The sequence below is a fragment of the Apis florea genome, unplaced genomic scaffold, assembly GCF_048593485.1.
Source record: "Apis florea isolate Af1SG1 unplaced genomic scaffold, ASM4859348v1 contig_3813_pilon, whole genome shotgun sequence".
Lineage (NCBI taxonomy): Eukaryota > Metazoa > Arthropoda > Insecta > Hymenoptera > Apidae > Apis > Apis florea.
Genome location: NW_028256869.1, coordinates 649,639 through 669,809, shown reverse-complemented (window position 1 = coordinate 669,809; position 20,171 = coordinate 649,639). Strand labels below are relative to the sequence as shown.

At 37.3% G+C, this 20,171-nt stretch overlaps 2 protein-coding genes and 1 long non-coding RNA gene across 6 annotated transcripts; 1 reads left to right on the top strand and 2 right to left on the bottom strand.

Annotated features, from left to right (window-relative positions):
- Nucleotides 1–101: 101 nt before the first annotated feature.
- Nucleotides 102–4,174, top strand: Pnn (desmosome associated protein-like protein pinnin). Of its 2 annotated transcripts, XR_015295062.1 has the most exons (6): nucleotides 102–397; nucleotides 734–926; nucleotides 1,008–1,181; nucleotides 1,246–1,540; nucleotides 1,668–3,425; nucleotides 3,778–4,174. XR_015295062.1 is itself a non-coding variant. In XM_003698501.3 (5 exons), exons 1-5 carry the CDS (start codon nucleotides 237–239, stop codon nucleotides 2,198–2,200), a joined length of 1,356 nt encoding a protein of 451 aa, XP_003698549.1. In that variant the 5' UTR covers nucleotides 102–236; the 3' UTR covers nucleotides 2,201–3,504. The 2 variants fall into 2 exon arrangements, 1 of the variants encoding a protein (XP_003698549.1); XM_003698501.3 differs by lacking the exon at nucleotides 3,778–4,174 and having other exon boundaries at nucleotides 1,668–3,504.
- Nucleotides 3,072–4,787, bottom strand: LOC147656089 (uncharacterized). The gene is made up of 2 exons (XR_015295063.1): nucleotides 4,367–4,787; nucleotides 3,072–3,416 (listed from the first exon to the last, which is right to left on the bottom strand). It is a non-coding gene; the product is annotated as an uncharacterized LOC147656089 (long non-coding RNA).
- Nucleotides 4,788–7,334: 2,547 nt separating this feature from the next.
- On the bottom strand, nucleotides 7,335–19,642 carry LOC100870845 (uncharacterized). 3 transcript variants are annotated; one of them, XM_086917141.1, is made up of 4 exons: nucleotides 18,997–19,642; nucleotides 18,792–18,866; nucleotides 9,072–9,716; nucleotides 7,335–8,576 (listed from the first exon to the last, which is right to left on the bottom strand). In XM_086917141.1, the coding sequence occupies exons 2-4, from the start codon at nucleotides 18,808–18,810 to the stop codon at nucleotides 8,098–8,100; spliced, it is 1,143 nt and encodes a 380-aa protein (XP_086773267.1). In that variant the 5' UTR covers nucleotides 18,811–18,866; nucleotides 18,997–19,642; the 3' UTR covers nucleotides 7,335–8,097. The 3 variants fall into 3 exon arrangements, with proteins under 3 accessions (XP_086773267.1, XP_012348917.1, XP_012348918.1); XM_012493463.3 differs by having other exon boundaries at nucleotides 18,792–18,873; nucleotides 18,997–19,393; XM_012493464.3 differs by having other exon boundaries at nucleotides 9,072–9,689; nucleotides 18,997–19,131.
- Between the last annotated feature and the right edge of the window lie 529 nt (nucleotides 19,643–20,171).

Here is a 20,171-nt window from a genome sequence, read left to right as displayed (position 1 = left end):
TTTAATTTTTTAATATTTAAATTTGTCCAATAATACAATACATTTATTTGGCATCATAAGAAATTTACTAGAAGTATGATCTATAAGCGCAAGGAAAAATCCCAAGACTTATCGATTTGGAAAAAGGAACGAAATTGTAGGTGGCTCCACGACAGTAATGCGGTTCGACAACAATTGTTGTAGTTCATTAAATAAATTTGTTCTACGATTTTAGTGAAGATAAAAAATTGAAATACATGAGAAAATTAGATACACAAGAGGCCTGGGGTGCCGAAAGGTTAGAAGCGCAATTAGAAGCCGCTCGAGATGGCCTCCGAGGACTTGATCGAAGCATTCGAAAAATCTTGGGCCGGGATCTCCCTGATGGAGAAAACGGTCCGCTACAACCTCCACCAAGGTTAAATTATAAATTTATTTTTACACGACTTTAAATCATTGTAGAAAAATGTTATATTATAAAACATATATCTTGTTCGATGGTTTATTGAACTTCGAATGAAACACTGTTGTCCAAAAACATAACCTATGTTGTATTTAGAGTTTCTACCATTTTATTAAATTATATGTACATGATCTCACTTTGAGAGTGTAAACATTTTTTATTTATAGAAATTCATAATACGTAATAACAATAAAAATTTTTAAATTTCTTTAACTTATTTATATAACCTTATTAAAGAAAAAGATTGTGTGCATTTGTTGATATATTCTTATGCATTTATATATGTATTAGATTATCACAAAAAAGACCATTACAAGAAGAAAGAAGACGTGTTATATCAGATTTTGTTAACAATGAATTACCTGGTGGAAAAAGAAGATGGCAAGGTTCAAATGGAGAACCAAAAACAGTTTTCAGTCGATTAAGTGCACGTGTACCTTCTAATAATGATGATAGTGCTGATGAAGATGACAATGTAATTAAGGTAGGATTTTATGATAATTAATTTATTCCTTTTCAAATATATTATTTTAAATCTTATTATTTATTAAATATTTATTTTTAGCCAGCAGTGTCTTCAAGAGTAATAGCAACTCCAAGAGAAATTCCATCTAGACAGGAAGTTATTAGACGTGAAAGAATAGATGAACGCAGCAGACAAAGAAATAAACGAATGTTTGGAGCTCTTTTAGGTACATTACAAAAATTTCGACAAGAGGAAACTAAATTGAAAGCAAAGGTACATTTTTAATTGATATAAATAATATTTTATTTTATATTTATAAAAATAATGCTTTTTGTAGGAGGATAAAAAGGCAGAAGTAGAGGCAAGAGTAGAAGAAGCCAGAAGAAGAGAAAAGGAAGAATTACGACGAGAAAGACAACAGTTATTCTTATCACGGAAACGACAATTAGCGGAAGTTCGTGCTTTAGAAGCAAAATTGGCGCGTAGTCGACAATTTCAAGATTGGCGCGCTGCACAATTACCACTTGCTTCATTTATTAAAACGCGTGCTCAACCTTCTATTTATTACGTACCAAAGCGTAAACATCCTCATACTGATGTTTTATTGGCTCAATCGGCAAAAGAACTTCATGGTAAATACTTGAATAACAAATAAATAATAATAAATTATAATTATATAATATATATATAATTATAAATAATAATCTTTAATAAATTATAAATAAGAAAAAAAACTATAATACATATATTGAATTACAGAGGAGATTGAAAGAAGGGAGAAAGCATTAATCGAAGAATTAGAACTTATAGAAGTACAAGTAGGTCTTGGAAAACATCAACAAAATTTTGATGGATCTACAACGTTAAATACGACAGCGGAAGTTCAACAATCGACGGAAGAAGGAGAAGAAAATCGTGATCCAAATCCAGAGAAAACCTTAGAATCAGAGAATAATGAACCAGCTGATGTTTCTATTAAGTCTGATAAAGAAGAAATCTACGAAAACACAAATGACATAGAAAAGAAAGAAGAAATAAAAGTAGACGAAGCAAATTACGATAAAGATGAAAATTTCGATAAAGACGAAAATTTCGACAAGGATGAAAACTATGACAAAGATGAAAATACAGACAAAGATGAAAACTATGATAAAGATGAAACCTATGATAAAGAAGAAACTTACGATAAGGATGAAAATTACGAGAAGGAAGAAAACTTTGAAAATACAAATGACATTGAAAAAAAGGAAGAAGTGCAAGTAGACGAAGTAACAGATGAAAATAATGGCTAGTATTAAATGTACTTACAATGCTTGTACATATTCCGTACATTGAATGGTCCAACGAAGAAAAATATGTTTTTCTTATACGACACTTTATGCGTGCAAATGAATTTTACAATTTTCAAAGGAAAAAAATTTCACTTTTTACTTGTTATCATATAGATATAAATTCATTCCCTTCATCAAATTACATACTCATTTTTTCATCATGCATCAAACGACGGATGTTATAAAGATTTCTCTTAGATGTAAGAAAAATCATTATGATCAAGAGTAGTTACATTTCATTGGAATCCCATATTTTTTAAATGTTATATATTTGTATCATGGCTGTTGTAGCATATTATTTAAATAACTACCATCTTGTAAGTAGAGAAGAAGAAAAACCTGGTGGAGAAATAAGTATGTCAATGAACTTTCATTCATCAATTCGATATATTTTTATTGAAAAATTTATGTAAAATAGTTATAATTCATTATTTTCTTTGTATCAGTATCTATCTTTTAATACATATACAAAGAAGAGAAGCATTGAATAAATTATTTAATGCTTTACACATATGATATATTAAAGTGTAAATTCAAACCTTGAGCATATCTCTTGGTAAAATAGCATAGTTTGAACTCAGATTTATATATCTGTGTTTTTTTAATCGTACACGACATAAATACACATTGGAATAATTAATTAATTAATAATTAATTAAAACAAATATTAAAAGCGGGTAACTTTTCTTTGTAGCAATATTAATAGATACTTGTTACATAAAACCAATTTGAATTCATCGTCATAATAAAAATAATTTTTGTTTTGACTCTTTAAGATAAATAAAAAAAAGTCAAATAAAAGAATAAAGAAATTTTTAAACAAATTAAATATAAAAAAAAACCCTTTTACAAAAGCATGTATTTTTTTATTTAATTTTTACTTTATAATCGAACAGCATTCCTAAGAAAATTTCAGTGCTAAGATTTGTAAAAGGAATATTTAGAAAGAAGCGAGATTAAGCGTTGTAATTTGTTAAGTAATTTACACTTAGAATGCGGTTCCAAATCTTTGCCAGCGAATTCTATGGGACTTTCTATCTTTTCTGTGATATTCAAAGATAGGAGGGGATGGCATGAAAGGGGCGTTCCGCCATGCAACCTCGGAATATGGCTAATGCGTCTCTGCTCCGACGTCTTTCCTCTTGCCCTCTCTTCTCGGACCTCGGTAAAATAACTGCTAAAAATGGTAAGAGATAAGTTCTTTATAAGATATTTACTAAAATATAATCTACAAGTAAATAAATAATTATCATCTAAAATTAAAATCAATTGTGTAATTAATCGTTAACGAACGAACATGATTAAAAGTCATTGATCCACTTATGCAGCGATATAAGTAAATTTTAACTTATATAATTTCATTATAAAAATATATAATTTATCTCTTATATTATAACAATATTATGATATATGAGGATAAATTTTTTTTTTATTATTAGAAATAAAATCTTCCCTGCTCTATTTTATACTCTTCTAAGGAGTGAACAAGGTAAATGTACGTGACATTTCCTCGTACATTATTCAAAATTTATCCATAGAAACGAAAAAAAGAAAACAAATTAAAAGTAAGGGACGGCGACGCTCGACATCGGATAGCGCAGAAGCATGAAGCGTGCGACGCGACGCGTCGTGGAGACATGAGAGAAGCCGACAGGGGCTAGGGGTCTGCGAGCTATTTGTACACCGAATGGAAAACGCGCTTCGGCTCGCCTCCAGACGAAAGGAATATGCTGGATCGAGAAAACGGGACCTTTTCTTAATTATCACGTTCCACTCTATATATTTTCCTTTTTTCCTATATTCCATCCCAAGTAAAAAAGATTGTCGAGAGAAAAGAAGAAAGGTTTAAAATATGGGTGAACAATCGAAACGAATTGTAATCGATGCCAAAATCAAATTGTGATAATGAATAAAAATAAAAAAGCTTAAATTTAAGTTTGAATATTTAAATTTAGATATTTTAATTTAAATTGTTTCAATTTTTTTTAAAATAATCTAAGTAATTTTGCAAAAAAAAAAAAAAAACAATTCTCTCATCTGATCATATTTTTTTTAAAGTATCGCAATAGTTTTAGATTTCTCAAAGTATGAAAAAATTGTTCCATCATACCATACCAGTTACTTTACCTCGTTTTCGGGAAATTGCGCGGCTCTGACGTCTGATACCGCATCTTTTCAACCACATCGAAATCTCGGCTCATTAATCATGCTTGTACTCTTTTAATACATTCTATTCTATTCTAAGCAGAGGCAGAGTCTGTTCCTTCGCAGAGGGTTTATTTAACCGTTAATTTATTAGCGTATCTTCGTCATGGCGTAGCTCGTAATCGAGCGCGACGGGGTTCGCGAGCACAGCGTGCCGCGGAAGCAAACATTTGCTACCAGAAGTCGCCGTATTTTAAACGGAGAAGGGTTGTAACAGGCACAATGGCCGAGAACACCTTTATCTCACGGTTGAATTCTCATCTTTGCTGGAAAACCGTTGACGTCTATTTGCCGTGGAAATTTATACGTCCATTCACGGCCAATGTCCACTCCTCTGATATTAGAAGCTGAAACAATTTGATGAAGTTTGTAAGTAACGAAATACATTCGAAATAAATTATATCCATCTATCGTTTTTATGAACTTACTTCAATTTTAATTAACAGTTCCATCCAATAATATTATTATACTTCCTTTTCCTTCTTTTCGGAAAGGATGATTGACTTACGATGATTTTTTCAGAAAGGAGGAATTACGACGATGAAAAGAGCTCGTTCTTCCTTTCTTTCTCGCTTAATAAGAGCGACGTTAATGAGAACATGGAAAACCGACACGGAACGAGAAGAAGTCGGTTCCAAAGAAATCGGTTCCCGTGAGTAGGTTTTGTCGCTCCTTTGACTAGGGAGTAATAGAGTTCCAGGGCGGAGTATCTTACCGCAGAATGGGGAAAGGGGATATTCGTATTTCAAAGGGACAAACCGTTGTGCCGCAACGGTGTTCATTATGTTGTACACGACTAAACGTCACGAGAAAAAACACGGTTGTAACGCGTACGTCATCACCAGAGCTGATGAACTAGCAAGTTTTACGCGGTTATATCACTTATCGGGTTATTATCGCTTTGAAAGATGAAGACGACGGATTCAAGAAAGGATTAAAGAATTGTTTTTATTTAATAGGATATAATATTGATTTTACGATACGACGAATTTTTATAGAAATGGCGTCTGAGCAGTGTTTAATATCATCTTCCATTGGAAAAACTATCATTGGTTATTTTGGCTGAGACCCGTGATGCTTGAAACGCCGAGTGGGTGTCTAATTTCGTCGAAGAGGAGGGATTTCACGCTCGATCAACGCTGATTGGACAGCGCCGGTCCGTTTGCTTTTATAACTCGGTGCTTTCATACATGCGCGCGCGCGCGCGCGCGAACGATTGCTTACACAAAAGGCAGCAACACGCGTGCTATTATTTACTCCTTTATCGAATAACAACTTGAAAATTAATAGAAAGTATAACATTTATTATTATTTCATTAATAGAAAGTATACGTACATAACATTTATTATTATTTCATTATAACTCTTGTATACAACTATCCGATTACTCTTTTCTCGAACAATATTACCGATCTTTCAATTGAAATTGAACAGAGGAAATAAGTTACGTAATAATTATTTCATTAATTGAAATTTAACTAATATTAGTTAAAGGAGTTGTGACCGTTATACTTTCTTCGAGGAATCATTGTTTCTGTGAAAAACAAGAGGAGGAACGATTTATTTATTAAGTTGTAAGCTGCTTGTACGAGTTAAGAACGATATCGTAGCTCATTAAACATTGCACGCGCATTATCTTCGGTTACAGAGAAACGCTCTTGATTATTCGGAATGGAAGCATCAATCAAGCAGTCCAAGTTATCGGCAGTTACGCGTGAATATAATATTAAGACATTTAACAGAATACGTAAATGTCTAACTGTGTAACGGACAATAAATTCTATCCATCGTGTCAGCTACTTTTTATTTTACATTTTACGACTATTCTCATTTTTCTAGATACGATTCCACGCGTTTTTTCATTCGTCGCTGGTCCGAAGTCGACAAAGAAAAATCGATGAAACGACGATTGGAAATTATCTTCTTTGCTGCAAAAGCCTCGATAATAAATGTAAGATACCGTTTCAAACAATTAAACTTTGATTTTAATTTCAATTTGAACACATTTGAACACTTGAATATAAATTTAAATTGGAAACTTTGTATTTGATTTCGAATCGAAGCAATTGAATCGATCAAATATTGAAAATACAATTCAATTATTAAAACTTAGATTGTTCCTTTTTTTCCGCGATGGTTTCTTAATGATGATTTCTCAAGTATTGCGTCGACCGTTTCTGGAGCGTCGATCAAACTGAATACATAGCTTGTGCTTCGATCGATTGGAAATTAGCGATTACACGAGCGCATGGACAACTAAATCCCGATAATTTTTCTGGTTTTTCTTTACTTCTGGATCGTTGCTCCTCAAATGGGCTTTCCTTTTGCTTCATGGAACTCTTAGTAATTACAAAGATCACCGCAATAGATTAACTTCAACTGAAATACGGTTTATATTATCGACTTTTCTGTTTATTCAATTAATAAAATCGTAAAAATCGTATAAATTTGATTCCCTAGTTTAAAATCTTGATAGAAAATTATAATATTGATACAAATAATTCAACAAATAAAATTCTTCTTTGATTTCTATTTCTAATCGAACGAATAACGATCATGCTTTATTTGTTTTATTCGTAAGAAACAGAAATGTATTTGAAAGACGTGCCAGAAAAGAACGAAAATGTAGAGAATAACTAAAGTTATATTTTTGAGTTATTCATCGTGCCAATTGAGTCACGAGCTAGGAAATATATTAATGTTGAATGCGAAAAAAGTTTAATCAATTATAGCGATGGCCACGCAAAAATCAGATTGTTTATATATATTATATTTTAAAAAGCTTAATTTATATAATTCTTACCTTATAATTACCTGTTTGTCGTCGCTTTGAGATTCTCATCATCTTGACCTCGAAGAATTTGAACGACGATGGTAGAAAGAAACACAATTTTGTTGTTTAACTTGGAGGAAAATATATATATTTCCCAATGACAAAAATTGCATTTCATAAAAAAAGCATAGCAGAAGACTATAGTTGTCCTACAATCGCGATACGATTGTACAAATTTATCAATTAAATAACATCGATAACGTCCCGCCGAATCGTCAAAGAACTTTTTAACGTTTTTTCGATCTCGCTTGGCTGGGAATCAATGATTCTTTCTTTAACGATTATTATATCATTAAATATACGCAAAGATCGAACAAACATACAAAAAGGAAAAACGAGCTAAAGGATTACTCCTTGAAATGAACTAGAAAAAGGTGTTCGACGAGTAACGTGAATATCCTTTGAAAAAGTTTCAACAATCTCGATTATCTTCTCTCACAGTCCGTTACGAATACATAACAAAACAGTACAAATTACTTTTCTTTATGGCACTCAAGAAAAGGCACTCTTGGCAAAATGACGATAAAAATATATAATACTGGTGAGATGATGTATCGTTTTCGCCCAGGCCAGTTACACATCCCATATTTATTTCTATATTTTTCTCTAACTTGTCTTTACTCTCACAATCACTCGATAATTTCGATCTTTCTTTTTCTTAATTACATATTGATTACAAATTTAATCGATATACTCGTATTCAATTCTAGGTGCAATCACTAGGTTTATTCCACAATCCAACGATATCTTAGTCCTTCCACCACTCGCGTTTCATCATTCTAACTATACATAATTTCATTATAAATTCGTTCGAATAATTTCAATTACAAGGACTAGCCGGTTGACTGTTGGTCGTTGATGATTGCATCATGATCGACTGTACGGTGAGCACCGGTGACGTGGTCGCCACCGGAGTCACGCTGTCCGAATGATGATGATGATGATGATGGTACAGAGCCGACGCGTAATACTGCTGATGATGGTGATGATGGTGATGCGGATGATGGTAGCCGCTGGTCTCCTCGTTGTTATTGTTGCTGGCAGCGTTGTCGTTGCTCTGATGATGATGATGATGATGGTGACCGTGGTGGTGATTATTGTTAATGGTCGCGCACAGCGGAGAAGTCGGCGAGGGGGACGATTGGGAATTGGTCAAGTTGCAACCGGTGGCCAAAATGTCGTGAACCGTGTGAGGACTGGGCCACTGTAAACCGGCGGAAGTGGCCGTCTGATGGCCTATACTGGCGTGAATCGTGGTCGGAGACGATGGTGACAGCTTGCCAGGCGTCGTCGGCCCAACTGGAAACGCACCGGTACCAAATTGGTAGGGAGAGGTTCGTTCGAATTCGATTATTCAGTGCTCGTATCAGGATGGAAGAAAGAGACGCGACTGTTGCCTTATATCCCGCGAGCTTGCCGCTAGAACTGAACGCACAAGTTCAAGTTGCAGTTGGTGGAAAACGAGTTGTTCTTTTTGGGCGGGTCTCGTTTTGCGTTTCCTCTCTGTCGTTCCGAGAGAGAGAGAGAGAGAGAGAGAGAGAAAGAGAGAGACACGAGCAGAGAGGAGGTGTATATCTACTGTTCTTCCACCAATTTGTCACGTACCGTATTGTTCGTGGTAGGTTGGCGTTTCGAGCAAGAACTTTCTCAATACTAATCACAAATTAATAGAATCGACGATTAGGTTCTCTCGAAAATGAGTTTTCTTCGATGTGAAAACTTTGAAAAATGTGAAAAGCTCTCGCTCGAAGAAGAAGAACAAGATCGAGCGTGATCGTTGATTTTATTACCAACCTTGATGATGATGATGATGATGATGATGCGTTACAGCGGGTGGCGGCGTCGCGTGATAAGGCGTCGGTGGATAGGGGACGGGACAAAGGGCGGCCCCGGCAGCGGCCGCAGCTGCGTATAAATGATGATGATGGTGATGATGCGCCGGGTGATGGGGATGGTGATGGATCGCGGTCGCCGCGCCAACTTTGTTCCTCAATATCCTCGAGATGCTGCTCACCGATGGAACGTTGTACTTGTCGCACACCCCATCGGACAGTAACCGATCCCTGATCTCCCAGGCGAAGATACCCGGATCCTTCAGCTTCAACTGCTTGATATACTGGACAACTTTGGGGGTAGTTACCCGGGGTTTGCTTCCCCCGATAGCGCCGGGCAGTATGCTGCCTGTCTCGTGGTAACGGGCCAAAATTTTGCTGACGCAGCCATGGCTGACCCGCAGCTGCCGCGAGATGTCGCATGGCCTGATGCCCAGCTGTGCAAGCTCCACTATTCGCAATCTGACCGCGTTCGGCAACGGTCGGCCATTCACGAACACACCCCCTAGTTGGTTCACCTCGCCGTATTGTTGTTGCTGTTGTTGCTGATGGGGTTGCTGCTGCTGTTGCTGTTGCTGATCTGCACCGAGTTCGCTCGCGTTACTCTCTGTCCGTAAAGAATGCCGAACGGTGGATTAGGTTTCTCGATATTAGTAGATATTAGACGAAGAATGAATTGGAAGCAGTCGAAGAAGAAAAAATGGTCGGGGCTTGGGTTAGTCTTTTTTTTTTATAGACGTGGTTGATTACAGCGCGACCCTCTGGGGTCCATAAAATTCTTAATAAATTTCGGTCTCATTCGATCTTTCTTTTTAGGGACACGTGACACCCTGATTTTCGATTTCGTGGTTTGCGGGGCGACTTCGGAGAGGGAGAGGGAGAGAGGAGAGAAGCAAAAAGATATCGATCTAAAAAAATTCGTCTCGTGGGGGAAAGCATAAATTTTAAGGATTAGTTGGAACGTAAAACGAGCGAGTAATCTCGCGTCGATTCGACGGGCTAGGCTACTAAATAACGCGACGATAATATACTTCGCATCGGAACTTACACCTGGCGCTAGGGTTCGTTTTAATGAGATGCAGATGTATGTCGCTTGCTCGCTCCTACTCGGTTGAGCACGGCTGTAACAACCCTTAATTAGCGAAGCAATGCCCTAGCAATTGCCTCTAACTGCGTTCCAAACCCACCTAAATTCCGGTATGAAAAGACAACAAGCCGTTACGAGAATAATAAGGAGTCTATCTTTAACTCGAGAACGATGGTCGTGCGTTGTTCCGGCTCAGCGACCACGTTAAATTTCTATTGTCCGAGAAAACGAGAATTATAGAATTTTTCACACGGAAAAATATCCAAAATGATTCTACGAGATTTAACGATCGACAAGTAAAAATCCAAGAATTTAATCCATTCATCGCGCGAACAGATGCTTCGATGCTTAAAAATCTCGATGCGTTAACGTCTTCCAGATCTTTTGATGTCGAGAAAAGATCGAATTCTCGTATCTCTCTTTTTTGCATCTATTTGAAGAGGGTCGAAGTGGAAATAGTGGAACGGATATCCGTGAAGGAAGTACGAAGATGTCTCCCGAGGAACGCGAGTTTCCCATCCGCGGAAGGGGAGAAATTTATGTGGCTCTCCCGTTTCTCTCCCTTCGGTTACGTCGGTTTCCATTCCCTTCTCATCGTTTCTCCTTTCTGTCCGCGAAGCGGCAGGCCGACGTATGTACGCATTACGGAGAAGAGGAATAAATAAGAAAACCGCGGCGGAAAGGAGGGCCCTACGATGCCTCCGTGATTCCTGGAAGAAGAGTTTCGTCGCCGACGCCGCCGACCGTAGAGACGTGTTTTTGCGCGGCCACCGGCCACCATTTTTTTCTCCGTCCCCTTTTTCGACATCCCCTCGATCTTTCTGTAATGGCGGCTTCTTGGCAGAGGCGCGAAACACGCGCCCTTTACGCCACATTTCAACCATCAACGGTGTATCGATGCGAGGGAAGCTCGCCTCTTTGAAGTCGCGACGATCGAAATAATTTCGTTCGTACTTCTTTTTTTTCTTCATTTTTTCTAATTATCGTATATAATACGAAGATAGGGGATGTTTCGATGCCAAGAAGATTTGAGAATTCTTTGTCATCTTGATAAATTTGATTAATACAATTTAATTAGCTTCGAATCGTTATATTTTTTTAATTTTCACAGATAGAAGATTTTTCAATTTATCCATATCGGCGATTTATATAAATATTTGCTTAAAAATTAGTCGAGAACGATAGCAGAAGAAAAGGTTAAATCGAAAAAGTTTCAATTGGAAGTCAAACGACGAGGCGGTTTTCCAAGAATCACCCCGCTAAAAGGAGCAGGTTTTTCAGCGGATCGCCGATTCGTGGAACGACCCCGACGTGGCCCGTTAAACTCCAACGATTTGGACTTAATGACCCGCGTTACATTAAAACTCCGTCTTTTTGCCGGCGAACCGTTCGATCGCGAAGGAGTAGCGCGGGCTCGTTAAACGGGAGACAAGCCCCGTAGTTTATGCCTGCCTCTTGTCGGCTCTCTTATATAGATAAGTAATTAATGAGGGGATAAACCGCTTGCATGATAGATTTATAATTACGACGAATTTCCTTACTTTCCAGGAGCATCTATCTATCTGTCGAGTCGCTTTTACAACACCTTGCGAATCGCGATATAGCGCATGAATAAAATTGTGAAAATTTTGATCAATTTTGTTCCAAACGATAACTTCGAATTACAAGAATTACAATTGCATTGAAATGGTAAGATATAAAAAATTAAAGATAACATTTTTATCAACGAGATATTTATCTCAAACGATTATTTTCTCGATTCTCCATTGACTTCTATTGGGATAAATATCTTTTTCCCGTTTTCTTTTTTAAATATATTTCAAACCAAATATTTTTTTCTGTCCCACAGGTATTAATCTCTTCTGGTCTTAAACGGACCTAACTCTAGAAATCCAATAAGGGTCGGCAATAAATTCTCAGCGATATAGGTTTCTCCCCAAGTTTCCCAACTCGTAAACCCTCTCGATAACAGGAACGAAAACATATTAATACGACGAGACAGATATACATCCATGGAACAATGAAAAATTCGAACAAGTTGCGGATAAGACAAAAAGCAAGGATGTCCCGAACGGGGAAGAGATCTTCCTCCGGTGCGGAGCATGTGTGCGCATGCATACATGCGCGTGCACCGTTCATCCTCCTCCTCTTCGGTGGATACGTGTATTACACGCGTGTAAAATGACTACACGCGTCGGACCCTTTGATCTCGCCCATTCATCACCGCGTGGCGGAGAAAAAGTCTAATAATATTGCGTGCACCGCGACGTTCACGCGCGTACACGCGCGTGAAATAGCCAGATCGCCGGTTCCACGTGACGATCCGCAAACGTATGGGTCCACTCGATCTTCCTCGATTCTCGAAAAGATACGAGAAATTCGCGCGGACGGAAAGAAGAGGGATGAAAGGGGAAGAATGTGGAACGAGGAGAATTTCGAGCGAATTTCAACGAAACTCACTGTTAACGTAGGTTAACAGACGAATTTATAGCAACAATAGCGGATTATATTGGAGAAACGATGGAAGTCGAATACACGATCGAAATTGATAGCGCGAAAATATTTTTGTGACAGTTGCGAGTGTTCGGCCGACTGTCGGCGATCAATTTAATCAAACATGGCGCGGACGAAAGATACGTTATATTCAAACATAATCGTTCTTCTCGAAACAGCTCACGCTAATAAATACAAGTCGATTCGTCTGGTTCAATTTATATCAATTTATAGTTATAACAGTTTCGAGGGAGCGCGTTATTCGCGTAAACGATCCTCCAATTATTTTTCGGTGGCGCATGTTCCTTCTTCATCAAGGGATTAAGAAGAAGACGATAAAAAGCAGGGAACCGTGGCGGAGGGGGGAGCAACGGCTAATTTGGTAGCTGGAAATTTGCGAAAACGATACCGGGGAGGCGGAACAAATTGTCGAGGATAAAAGGACGAGCAAAAATTGCCCCTGTTGGTATAAGTAGAAAAGTTGAACGGCGAACGCGCGAGTCCGTGATGTGGGCGTATACCGGACGAGTGATGGATGTCAGTGTCACCCTCGAAAACACGTGTTCCGCTTACATAGATGCCCGAAACGCGACCAGTGTTTGTCTACCATTCTCACTCGCTAATTATCGACCCCTGTGCTGCCTCTCTTTGTCGGCCACCGGCTCCGCTTTTATAGAAACGGATCTTTTCGTTTAATTTCCTCGTGGCTCTCCCGGCCGAGAGCACATGTCACTGATTAGTCCGCCCCAACGCCGGAGATTAAAGCTCTTTAATTTTCCAGCGCGAACGTGGAACAAGTTGAAAGCACGATTCGAAGAAAGCACGATCTCTGCCTCGAAATCCACGCGTAGCGTTCGGTGAATTGAATCAACGAAATGATGGTTGACAGGCTGGACTCGCGTAGCCAGTTTCGATTCACGAAATCGTATCGCGGAATGAAAATTATCTCGAATTGCAGCGTGAATATTGGTTATATATGATTATAATCGAAATAGCTAGCGAAATACCAAGTGAACGCACGAGTTTAGATTTATAAACACGTGTAAATGTTATATCCTGCGGACGTTTAAAATAGTCCTGTCATGTTTCATCATTATTTCCAGCGGTTTCATAACCTGGGTACTGGCCAAACGATGTTAACACGAAAAGAATCCGAATAATTTGGATTGAGTAATCTGGCAAAGCTGGTAGTCTTAATCGAATTGTTTATCGCGCTCTATCCGAGAGACACGCATGAAGTTGTTACAGTGCAAATATAGTAGTAAATCATCCCACGTTATCGCGAGCGGTAAATTGACTCACGAAATATATTTTTCGCGAACTCTTGAGGAAAGAATTGTCGTAGACATCGAAAGAATTTTCGAAATTTTTTCCTACATTATCACATCTATTTATAAGCGTGAAATTTATGCAACCCGATGCAGTAGGAAATTAATTATACGTTAATCGCGGTATTTTTCACGATAACCCCAATGCTTGACCCCATCGAACATAGTTTCATCATAGCTCTTCGGATTTCTAGACGCGTATGTTGAGCAACTCAATTAAGATGATTTCCAATCGCGAATCGAATCATTCTGTTTTGTAATAAAACATGATACCTATAATTAATTTTTTGGAAAAATCATGGCTTCGTCAAAGCGATGCTTCTTTGTTGGTTTATGTTCCTCGTAAATGTCCACCCCTTTTGAGCTTGAATTACCAACCCATAGTTGACTACTCTGATCGTTTAACGAGCGATTCGAAACACGATCTTTTAAATAAACGAGTCCACTCGTAACTTGTTCCTTATTCGTGGTATAAATTATTTATTTATTAGAATAGACGCTTGAAAGGATCGGATCTACAATTTCCCACGCGAATTTCCAATCTTCCTTTTTCCTTTCCCTCGGAGAGACCGTACCTTTCTTCGTGCAACCTAAAATACACCCGTGCAAAATTTATCTCGCACACGCGTGTGCGTGAGCCCGTCTCACATCTGGAATACGCGATGACAGTGGGACCGAAATATATTCGATCGACGAACAAAAAACGCGCACCGTCGAAATTTACGTTCCCTTTTTTCCCTTAGATCTTTTAACCGGTTAACTTGATATTTCTTAATAATAAACTCAAACATTATTCAATATCCTTTGGCAATAATAAATCGATAAAAATAAGAACCTAACCTGTTTTTGGAATTATTAAAAAAAAATAAAATTTCCCCTTTCTGGAATTAACGTTAACATTCCATTTCCAATATATCCTTCAACGATGTCTATTCAAACCTCGGAAAAACAGGATCAAGAGAGAGTTAAGATCCCGTAGAGAAGAGCGCTAAGATGAATACCGAAGTACGAACGGCAAGCCATAATTGAAAGCATCTTCTGTGCCGAGACGAAAATTGCTACTCGACTCTGAAACGCTATAGAGTCGCGACAGGTTTTTGGGATGGGCTATTAGAAGAATCTCCTGTGGCGGACCGCCAGGATTTTGAATCACGAGACGGGTATGCAAAACTTCACGTCCAAATCGTGCAAGTAATAACTTGTCAACGATACATCGTTTCGCCTTACGATCGTTCACGTTGTTTGTGAGTGACTATATACCGCATCTAATAGTCCATACGATACTTTCCATCTTGCCATATCCAAATCGCTGTGCAATTACATTTTAATACGTGTTTTCAATACGTGTTCGAAGATGAACACAACTTTTTGCATCTTTTTATTTTTTTTTTTTATCTTCTTCTTCGTTCATTTCTTCGTATTTCCTGAATTCCTGAATTAGAAATTTCTTACCGATCTTTCGTGCTAATAGTTGTTCGGTCAATGTTGTACAGCTTCCAAAAATATGAAGCCGATAAAGGCGCATCGAAGTGTTGCTTAACTGAACTATAAAAAATTATTATCGTTTCTTACGTTTTCTGGTAATCTACTTATTACGTACTTCGCGATATCGTGTCAAACTGCTTAAATTAGCTTTCGCGTTCTCTAAAAATTAAGATAAAGGTAATTTTAATATTTTCAGATAATCGCTGTATCTAATATAATTGTTTTAAATTTACATAGAAAAAAAAAAATAAAACGATCCAGTATTTTATTCGACAAAGTGAAAAACATTCGATAAACATTGTTATACCTGATTGTTTTTACGTTTACGCAAAGAAATAAAACGTTCCATTATTTTACTCCATAACATGAAAAACGTTCAAAGTGTTTAAAAGATTTTCAAAGAATTTTCAAATCCTCCCATAGAGGACCGAAATCGTTGGAAACAATTTCTCTGAGAGGAAGTCGCAAACAAACGATCCCTAGGTAGCTCTCAGGAGAACTCCAGAAGCTAGTACAACTATTTGAACAATCCTCTGTCAACTGGACCCTTTAAAAGCTAGTTTCCTTGTTTAACTAGAACAAACGGTACTAATTGAACGCTAATGAATCTGTAATCGCATGTTTCCTGACAATGTCAATATAATTTCGAAGACTTCGCCTGAATCTTTCCACTCTAGATACAATCTGGTTTTCCATTTTAAACTTCAAAAACAAAGAGCATTCTTTTATTATCCAAATCGTTTCATCATCTGTAGCAACATTATAATCACTAGCTAATTAAAACAAATGACGTTTCACAATTAATTTCATAAATTCTAAATCGTCTCATTATTTCATTTATCTGTGTGTGAAACACTTGTCCATCTATCAATATTTATTATTATCTATTATCATTATATGCATTATCAATTATCTATCTATTTATTAATCGGTTTATCGTGTAAGATATCCAAATTCTTTTCAACTTACACGTTTAATAATTAAACATCATCCAACGTATTAATCGGTTGATTATTCTCCGATAACACGTTACACATTACGAGCACTGTTAAACACGATTGATGAATTTCAACATTGTCTGCACGATAGTTTTGCGAAATGGCTTCGCAATCGTGCAAAATAACAAAGAACCGTTTAATCGTTCTTCTTTACGAATGTGTCGTGACAAATTTTTATTGTCCATCCAATCTCACCCACGTATATACTCGGTTTAAAGAAATACTCTCGGGTATTATCTATGGAATATGTTTCCAATGTATCGCGTTACATATCGAGGTCTTGAACCGTGCATACGGCTACGGGTGTATTGGTGTCAATGACTTCAGAGACTGTCAACGTCATTGGAGAAAAAACCAGAGCCCGATAAATACTGGCGTTTTAAATCACGGACACCACCTCGGTTTCGATCGTTTTTCTTTCCGATTATTCCTTGCGAAAATTCATCGATTTTCGCTGGCCATGATGATTCATAACGTTAATTTTAATTCGTTTAATGATATCCAACATAGTGAATAAAATTTCAATTGGATTTATTTTTCAATCGAAAAAAATAGATTTTTTCGAATAGTAGCGAGATATCATAAGGTAAATAATTGTACGAGGTTTTCGAGTTATTTGTTTAATGAATACGAGATATCACATGTCTACTGTGGAAAATTGTTGCAAGGGTAATGTTAGATCTAGGTCATCGGTAATGTTTTACGCGTCACAATAAACGTAGAACGTCGAGATTTATGATCCTACATTACCAAAATATAGGTCATTATGCGCTCGCTTCATTATCATTGATTGAATGTGTCATTTTCCGATTATCGTTCTCATTCTTCCAGTTAACTATATTCTGATTTATATAATAGAACATTTCGAAATACACACACCTTTCTTTCTGTTTAAAAAAAATTTCCTAAAGATAAGAAAAGGGTTAATCGAGGAAAAGTTAGGAAGGAGTTATGATAACATATATTACACCAAATTCTCGCCGTATTTCCAAACATCGTGGCAACAGAAATACGCAGTTGGCTGGAGGTTCACCGGTATCTGATGGCACAGATTATACCCCTCGAGAAGCGTCTGCGAAACAGTCTCGTTAGAACGGTCCACTTCGATATTCGTCAAGCCAGAAAACGTTGCTGACATAATTATTAAACGACCAGCCTTGTGTACGGTTGCTACGACTGCTCGAGAGTTTCAGAAGGCGAGAAAAAAGAAGATCGAAAGCAGGGCGATAAGGAACCGAGGAGGGCATCCGGGACCCAGCAAGGTCAAAGGTTGCTGGAGAAATGAGTACAGTAATATACTTTCTATGAATGGAACGATTCGTAACCGTTTATACCACGCGAATTATTCCATTATTTGTCAATGTTTCTTTAAATTGTTTGCGCTTGAAATGATCTATTCGATGTATAATTCACACGATCAAATGCTCGAAATATTTTGTTCGATAATAATGATGAACGTCGTTTGTCGATAAAAAAAAATTGATAAAAGAGATTTAGCTAATAACGATTATAAACAAAAAATTGAAAGGGCGCGAATGCGTGCACGATGGTTTAAGTGAGCTCGTGTTGGTGGACAGATTGCGGCAACCTATTTCACTATCATCCGCGATTTGCGCGAAATTAATAAATGGCGAGCGACGGCGCCACATCAAGATACAACCAAACGCCACGTCTCATTTAATTATAAATTCAATTAGGTCGAAGTTGATTGACATGTCCACACACGTCGCGCACCATCGAGACTCGATCTATCCATTTCGCACAACGGACAATTCGGAGAAGAACGAGAAAATTTAAAAGACGAAAAAAAATTCATGTCGTCGACATGAATGTTTGCAAGAAAATTGTATGTTCATATACGCATATTAGCTCCTATTAATTATTTAATTATTTCGAGATTTTATTATAAATAAGACGAGAATAATTCTATTAATTGATTTGTATGATTAACGTGACACTAATTTCAATTATCGACACATGGAAAAAGGAAATATTAAGATTGATAAAAGAATTCTATTGTATTTATTGTTTCTATATAATAATTTATAACGAATAGAATATAATAACATTACATGTAGTAAATTTATGAAGTTTTTAGACAAATTTTCAATTCTGATTTATATTAATCTTCTAGTTTTTTTTTTTTTGATATATCATTCAACAATTCTTCTTCGACTGTTTCAACAATAATAAACGAAAAATAAATTATCAAAAAAGAATTATGAAAAAATTTAGATTATACAGTTATAACTTCATCATTATATGATGTATACATAGAGACGATTTCTCACCTAACACGATGGGATCCATCAGGAAGAGCAGCCTTGCATCCGTCGGCTACATGCAACGCAGTTCCTCCGGTTCTTCTGCAAACTTTACTCCGTTCAATACAACTTTTCTTTACTTTACTTAGCCTATCTAAATTAATTTCTTGATTTACTTATTGTCTTTCGATTTATCGATCTTAGAAATATCTTTCAATGTTTATCAAATAACCTTATCTCATCTGCACTCTATTCTGCACCATACACCACCGTGTTCTTTCAATTACTAGCATCTCTTTTCGTTTCACATTTTTTATTGTACATACATGTAACGTAACATTCCGCCATTCATTTTATAAGATTTTTCGATACTGGACATACGTATCGAGCGGAAATGAAATATTAATTCAATTGGAGAAACATCAATAAATCACTTAGCACAGCTGCAACGAGCGGAAAAATAATCGACCATCCACAGTGCTTCATTCATGCGAAAAAGGCGCGTGAGCCAGGTAAAAGATGGAGAACACTAGAAGATCGAATGGTAGCGTGAAGAGCATGAAGAACTTAAACGTTCCACGCCGCCTTCCTTCGTCGTCCTTCATTCACGCGCACTGAAGAGAGACACTGAAGGCGTTCTCGCGGCTGTCGAGGGAAAAACGCGACAATTTAGCGCAACAGTAAATAATCTGGTGCAACGGCGTGCAGGGTACCGTGTCCGTATCCACTCACGTTCTATAAAAAAAGAAATGAGAAAGGAAAAAGGAAACGTAGACCTGAACAAGAAAGAAAAAGAAAGAATGAGTCGCAGCTAGACGAGACGAAAAAAGAAGCACGGACACGGTCAATGGTGCGCGGCTCGCCCTTCGCTGCCTCACTGACTGGGGCGACAGATTTACCAGAGCAGAAATAAGAAATCTCCTCTCCGACTAGTAGCGTAGCCTTTAGAACTTGGACCCCCGTCTGCTTCATGTATATGTTTTGTCTTACTGTATATGCATATGTTACACACACGAATTAACATAGAGTGCGTATCTCATGGTCGAATGCGTGTGCATGAAAGGACGCACCCACCTACTCGTTTTAAGCAAGCATGATCGTGCATACACTCGTTGCAACGAGAGTGAATAGGAAAGAAGTGAAGATTATAGACGAATAAGCAAGATAGAAGGCAGAGAGAAACGTTTAAATCTGAGAAAAGAAGATTAAAAGAGGATAGATAGTAAAAATGAAAGAGAAATATATAAAAAGACATGAAAAGAAAAGGGATGAAAGATGAGAGGGCTGCAAGTGGTCGGTCGACCAATCGGTGGCCGCTCACACTAAAGCTTCGCGCATACTTCTGCGCATCCGTGTGATCGAATATCGAGTACTTTCGTATAGTTACACTCTTTTACTGTTGTATAT